The sequence below is a fragment of the Struthio camelus genome, chromosome 13, assembly GCF_040807025.1.
Source record: "Struthio camelus isolate bStrCam1 chromosome 13, bStrCam1.hap1, whole genome shotgun sequence".
Lineage (NCBI taxonomy): Eukaryota > Metazoa > Chordata > Aves > Struthioniformes > Struthionidae > Struthio > Struthio camelus.
The window spans coordinates 23,992,002-23,998,599 of NC_090954.1; the positions used below are offsets into that span (position 1 = coordinate 23,992,002).

Here is a 6,598-nt window from a genome sequence, read left to right on the forward strand (position 1 = left end):
CTCTCTGGGTCCCCTCCCCCTCTCCACTGCTTGTGTGCCCCCAAGCAGGGACCTCTCCTGGGCCCATGGCTACAACATGGCCAGCGCCAGGCCTCCGACTGTGCCAGCGCACAGGGCTGCCAAGTGCTGCCTGGCCTCTCTGCACACCAACAGCCAGGCTGGCCATGCCCAGGAAATCTCCATCCGACCCTGTCCCTGCATCCGCCGACCTCGCTCAGCAGGCTGGAAAGCCAGGGTCGGGTTGGGGGCAAGGTGAGGGGCAGGAGTAGGGCTCCTGCAAAACCTGGGCAGGCAGCACGGCCTGGGACAGGGAGCCTGGCCGAGCGTGCACGCTACACGAAGCCTGCCGAGGTGATGGTCATGCTGAGGCAGGAAGGCTCACTGTGTACAACCAGGAGCTGAGGCCCAAGAGCCTGCGGGCGCTGGCCCTGGTCAGGCAGCCAGGCTGAGGCCTCCAGCTGCATTTCCCATGCTCCAAGGCTGTGCTTGAGCCTCCCACCTGGAGGGCTGTGGAAGCATGCCGGGGACTGCTCGGGAGTGAGAGGTGTGTCTGGGTGTTTTCTGCAGGCAACGAGGGCACTGTGTGAGATCATCCGGGAGCCCGTCTGCCCAGAGGCGGTGAAGGCGTTTTTCCCCCAGCTCTTCCTGGCGCTGCTCTTGCAGATGGTCTTCACAGCAGAGTTCAGCCACCAGGAAGCAAATATCTTCTTGAGGGAATGTCAACGGGATGAGTCCCGTCCCACCAGCCACGTCAGGTGCTCGATCCCGCTCGCCCTGTCTCTGCGCTGCACCTGGAGGCAGGGCCAGGCTGCCAGTGTGACCTGGGCTTTGCTCTGCATGCAGGTGCGCCGTGCAGGCCATGAAAAGTCTGCTGCGCTGCGCCCACTATGAGACCGTAGCCGTGGCTGTTGAGAGGAAGGGCGGCTGGGACCTATTTCTGCATGCGGACACCTCCCAGAAGGGAGTGGTGGTGCTGGCCAGGTAGAGCCCTTTCCGGCCTGCTCTGGCCCAGCACCTCTTCCCTGGCTGTGGGGTGTGCCTCCCCATGTGCTTCTTGGTGGGGGAGGGGGAACGCCACTTCTCCAAGAAAGGGGCTGCAGCCTCAGCCCTTGTGGCAAGGGCTCGCCCAGCAGAAGGGCCCTGGGAGCTGCCATGCTGCCCAGCTTGGAGAGCTGCTGGGGGAGCAGGTGGTGTTAGGAGCTGTGGGAGAGGGTCGTGCGCAGGAGAACCTGGGGAGGGCCCAGGGGCACAGGAATCCAAAGCGGGCAGGAGAGGGGATGTGTGGGCAGGCCATGCCGCCTGGGCAGGAAGGCTGTTTCTCCGGTCTCCCACCAAAAGGAACGTAATGATGCCTGACGCTGACTTTCTAATGGCAAGGTGTGGTAGGGCAAGAGCAATGCTCCATGAGCAAATGCCGCTGGCTGCAGGAGCTGCGTGCCAAGCAGAGCGATGCCAGAGGAGGTTTGCCTGCTCGGCTGAGGCCCAACACTGCCTTCTTGCCTCTGACAGAGCAATGAGGGGGGCTGCCAGTCACCTGCGTCGCTGGATCTTCCGCCAGCTGGCAAGGCTGCTGAGGAGGGAGGACCAGTTTCATCAGCTGCCCGTCATGGCTTTCTTTGTCGAGGTGGGCCTCATGGCAAGCAGTGCCTCTCTGGAGGGGCCTCTAAATGCTGTGCTCGCTTGTGCACATGCATGTGGGGTGATGCTGGTGAATGGAGCTGGGGCAATGCATACGCTCCTGTTAGTAGCCCCGGCCTTGGCTTGTTTCTGCTGGGCGACCACTCGTAAGCACTTGTATTTCGTGCCTGCTTTGTGGCAGCTGTCTGTGTTCAATTGCTCCTCCAAGGGATGAGAACGAGAGGCTGCGGAGGGTTCAGGGGACGGGAGGAGGAGGCGAGCAGTGTGTGCAGTGTGCCGTGAGGCGCGGGGCTGGGAGCAGGGCCCAGGGGTGTCTGCACAATGCCTGCTGTGTTTGGGCTGAGCTTTGTGAGGGCCTGGTGCCCTTGCCCTGGATGGTGGGTGGGATGGAGAGCTGCACGCTGCAGGCAGTGCTGCCGGCTGTGCCAGTCTTTCAGTGCTGTGTCCATTTCAGCTGCTGGAATGCCCTGACCTTGCCGACATGGATGAGGAGGTCCTGCCACTCGTCCAGGGTTATGCGCAGAGTGAGAGCCTGGAGATGCGCAGACTGGCGTTCAGAGGCCTCGTGGCCCTGTTGAATAGACCCAAGATGGTGAGGAGGGGGGCAGGCAGGTGAAGCCATGCTGGCAGCCTGGGGCTTGACAGGAGACACTGGGTCAGAGAGTGGCTTGGACTTGGCTGGCAATCCGGAGGTGTGGTAGCTGCTCCCAAGTCTCCCAAGTCTCCCAAGTCTCACCAGTGCCCAGCGGGAAGATCTGGGAGAGGGACAATGAGCTGGAGCACAGGGCCGGGCTAAGGCAGCCAGGTGCTCCTGGGCCTTGAGGCAGCAGCTTTGCTCCCTACAGAGGCCAGTGCATGCTGAGGGCCCCCTTGGAGATCTGTGCCCTGCACTGCAGCCTCTGTGCCCAAGGCCTGCGTGTGTGCAGAGCCCTGGCCCTGGCCACTGAGCCCTGATGGGAAAAGAGCAGGCAGAGCACTTTTGGGCGGGCGGGGGGGGTCGGGTCTGGCCTTGCTTCCCACAAAGAAAGTTGTGCGTTTCCCACAGAAAAGGAGAATGCAGAGCCTGCTCCCAGACAGCATGGAGTGGCTGCAGGATGCTTGCAGGGAAGTGCGTGTGGGAAGCCTGATGCTGCTGAGAAACATCCTCAGCTACCTGGAACAGAAGGGCTCCAACCCGATTGTTCTGCAGCTGGCCGAGAAGCTTCTGCCTCGCTTTGATGACGTAAGGCTGATGGGAGAGCCGGGGCTCTGCTGGTGTGTCCGGGGGTCCGTATGCGTGGTCTGGGTGCTGTGTGCCCCTCTGCATACGTGCCTGTTGGCACGTCCCCGCACAGGCCCTGCTGTATGTCAGGAAACCTTTTGCCCTGTGGTTCTCAGCCCATGCCCTGTGCTGGCCTTGGTGTCCGGGGCTGTGGGAGTAGAGCAAACCAGCCCCCTGTCTGCTCTCGGCTGCTGCGTCTCGTGCTTGGCTGCGTGCGGCGCTTGCCGTGGCCTGGGGCAGCGATGAGCAGAGAGGTAGGAGCAGGCTAGAGAGCGAGGGAGAGGCCGTGCCGCGGGGCTGTCCCTTTCTGTCCTCTTGTTGTGTGCGGGGGCCCTGATGGAGGCCTCGGGAAATCCAAGAAGCTCCCTCCAGAGGGAGAGGGAGACAGAGCCCAGGGAGGCTTGTCGTGCTGCTGCCGACAACCCTCATTGTCCAGGCTGCCTCAGCAGAGGCTTGTCCTCAGCTCCGACCTCTGGCCGGGCTGGGGGACAGTTGTGCCCGGAGAGGACGAGGCCTTGCAACGGCAAACGCTCTTGTCGGGCCCCGTTCCTGGAGTCGTTGCTGAGGCCTCCCCTCCTCTCCTCCCTGCCTGCAGGAAGACAGCAGAGTGCGAGAGCTCTCCATGCTCCTCTTCAAAGACCTGCTGGAGATTGTGGTGGGGAAGAACAAACGGAACCTGAAGCAGCATGCACAGAGGAGCCTGGTGCCGCTCTTCCTCCACATGAGTGACAAGGTGCAGAGAGTGGCCCAGGTAGGGAGCAGTGTTTTGGGGAAGCAATGCTGACATGCCGTGGGTGGAGGTGAGCAGCAAGGCAAGGGCTGCTGCCAAGTGTGCCTTGGAACGCATGGCAGCATGAGGTGCAGCTTCCTGTGTGCCGAAGGACAAGGCAGAGCTGCCTCTGCCTTCAGGGAGGGCCAGACCTAGTGGCACGCTGCGTCGTGCCATTTGGGGCTGGGAAAGGCTGGGAGCCTTGCCAAGACGAGGGGGACCCAGGGTGTCCTGCCGTGGCTGCGGTGGCATCTCCTGGTCTCTGTTGCTCTGCAGGCCTCTCAGGAAGCCCTGGTGAGCGCTGCACAGTTCCTCAAGTGGGAGGAGCTCAAGCAGCTGGCCAGAAGAGCGGAGACATGGAAGATCGGGGAGTGCGTGGTAAGGACGTGGCCAAAGGCCCCGGGGCCGCGGCGGGATGAGGCCTGCCGCCATGGCCAGTGGGCAGGGTGCACAGCTGTGCCCCTCACGCACTGCTGCAGCCCAGAGCCCTCTACTGTAAGTGCCCGCTGGGGTGCTGAAGGGGCCCCTGGCCTGGCTGGGCCTTGGCAGAAGCATGGCGGGGATCTCAGCACCCGCAGGCCCCGCTCTGCCCTCTGCTCCCTCTGAACCTGGCTACCAGCCAGCTTCTAGCTGGGAGGCGGGAACAGGAAGGAAGAGGAGGCCGGAGCTGGGAGGAGGGACAGGCCTGGCCTTCTGGGGAGGCTCGGTGCCAACCCCCTGTCCTTGTGCTGTCTGCAGCTGCTGAGGGACAGGAGCAGAGCGGAGCAACACCTGCGCCAGAGCCTGCCATACCTGGAGAACCCGGACGCATCCTTGCGGGAGGCAGCTGTGAGGTTCATTGGTGAGCCACAAGCCCAGGGCCATGCCTGCCCACCCAGACGGGCACACAGGAGGGTCTTCAGTCCCTCCCACCGTCCCTGGGTCCTGCACCGTGGGGACGGGGCTGGGGCCAGCCTTGCCCAAGGGGAGCAGGCTGCATGGCCAAGCTGGCAAGGCCAGATGGGAGCTGTGCTGCTGGGGGCTTGCTGGGGAGTATGAGGGGTGAGCGGAGGTGTTTGCCTAGGGCTCATCGGGCAGCAAGTGAAGAAGCGGAGGAAGGAGAAGGTGCAGGAGCTGTGCACTGGTGAGTGAGAGCAGCGCTGTGTCAGGCAGCCCTGGCAGGGAGGAGGGAGGAGGCTGGGAAGTGAGCTGCAGTTCACTGGCCTGCCCCAGGTGAGGAAGGCTCTGTGTCCCTACGTGGGGGAGAGCAGGGGGTATTTGGGGCGCATCTGGGGCTTGGCCGACCTGCAAGTGCCAGCTGATCCATTTGTCCTACCTGCTGCCTCCTCCGCATGGGAAGAGCTGAGTGGGGCTGGCCCTGCCTGGGGGGGGATTCCTGGGATCTCTGCAAAGGTGGGAGTCTGTTCTCAGCTCGGTGCCTTTCTCTCGCAGCCCTCCAGCCCCTGGAAAATGATGCGGAACCTTTAGTCCGTTGCCTGGTGTCACAGACCATCATGAACCTGAGGGTGCCAAGGAGAACATCAAGATTCCACCTCGGAGCACTGTGTCCCTGGCTCCCGAGAGCATGGGCGAGGTGGCACCCTCCCGCCAGGACGTGACTCTGTTTGAGCAGAGCTGACGCAGCTGTGCCAATGTCATGGTGCTGCACACCACGGACACACGCAAGTGTGCTGGAAGGTCTGGCTCATTGCTGGCATCTCCCGCAGCCCCAGGACAGCTCGACTCCTCAAGCACAGCCCCTGTTGTGCTACCGCTTCATGGCTTTGTTGGGCTTCCCGCAAAGATACAGCCCCGTTTCCTCAGCCGGAGTGAGTGTTCTTTTTTTAGGGAGCCAAAGGCAAGGGGCAAAACTTGCTGCCTGCATGAATCTGGCTTGTCCTGGGGGGGACGGGGTGTCCACTCGTTCCAATATGCCAGGCCAGCGTAGAGCGGCCTGACACACTTTGGTTTTGCTGCAAAGCGTCAACTGCTCTGCTGGCCCACAATAGCCAAGGGAAAGGGGGAGAAAAGCTTTGGCCTCCCCTGCCCTCTCCAGTCACCCCAGGGCAAGAGCAGGCCCCTGCTGTCTTCAGGGCTTGCATCTCAGGTGGAAGGGCAGAGCTGGGGTATGACATGCAGCTCTGTTTCTATCGCCACTGCCTACCCTGCGCATGCAGGCCTCAAGGCCGAACCGTCCATGAACTCCAGAATCATTGCTGAGCATGTAACGGCCAAACCCATTAAAAGCAGCTAATAAAGACACACAGCTAGCTCATGGGGCTAAAAAGTAGACTGCAGGGGACAAGATGGGATGCACGTGGGTTGGGGTTGACCTCGGAGGAGATAAGGGACTGTGGGAAACAAGGACATGGCAACCAGTGTGGGCTGAAGGCCAAGACCAACCAGAAGGAGAGAGACACCAACCAGAAGGAGAGTAAAGAAGACTCAGTAAAGAAGATTGGGGGAGACCTTCCCTGGCAGGTGGGAAATAAAACTGTAAAGGGTCTAATTAGGCCAGAATTCCTTTGTTCAAGGTCCCTCCCTGGAGGCACCCAGCTCCAGCAGTTACTATGCTGCACCATCATTTAAAGAAATAAAATTTTGCTGCTAGATGTGCGTGAGGCTCTGCTTCTTGGAAACCTAGGATCAAAGTGTTTCCACAGCACTTTGGCACCCCAGATGGGAGTGTAGCCAACCACCATTGGACCCTCTTGGCTCCAAACATCCAAATTTAGAAAAGGAAAAGGAACAAAAAGGAGAAAAAAGCCGTTACAGTCAAATCGATCCCTAGCTAGTTAGCTGTCCCTTTATGTCAGGATGATTGTCCATCTTACAATTAATGTGGGGGTTAACCCAAGGAAGGATCCTTCGATTCTAAGAAATGAGCTCTGCTGCAGCTTCTGTTGGAAGATGAAAAGCCTCACTGAATGGATTATTGGTATGTGTGGGAT

The 6,598-nt window shown here is 60.9% G+C and overlaps 1 protein-coding gene across 1 annotated transcript; it reads left to right on the plus strand.

Moving 5' to 3' along the window:
• Positions 1-577: 577 nt before the first annotated feature.
• LOC138069123 (maestro heat-like repeat-containing protein family member 7) lies at positions 578-6,256 on the plus strand. Its single transcript, XM_068959735.1, has 8 exons — positions 578-755; positions 1,510-1,624; positions 2,093-2,230; positions 2,684-2,860; positions 3,495-3,650; positions 3,945-4,046; positions 4,407-4,509; positions 5,100-6,256. Exons 1-8 carry the CDS (start codon positions 664-666, stop codon positions 5,264-5,266), a joined length of 1,050 nt encoding a protein of 349 aa, XP_068815836.1. The 5' UTR covers positions 578-663; the 3' UTR covers positions 5,267-6,256.
• The last annotated feature ends 342 nt before the right edge of the window (positions 6,257-6,598 follow it).

Excerpts from the sequence above, each read along its gene's own strand:
- LOC138069123 (XM_068959735.1), top strand. The coding sequence starts at position 664 with ATGGTCTTCACAGCAGAGTTCAGCCACCAGGAAGCAAATATCTTCTTG. Across the intron at positions 1,625-2,092 it reads TCATGGCTTTCTTTGTCGAG|CTGCTGGAATGCCCTGACCT; the intron begins GTGGGCCTCATG and ends TGTCCATTTCAG. Across the intron at positions 2,231-2,683 it reads TGTTGAATAGACCCAAGATG|AAAAGGAGAATGCAGAGCCT; the intron begins GTGAGGAGGGGG and ends CGTTTCCCACAG.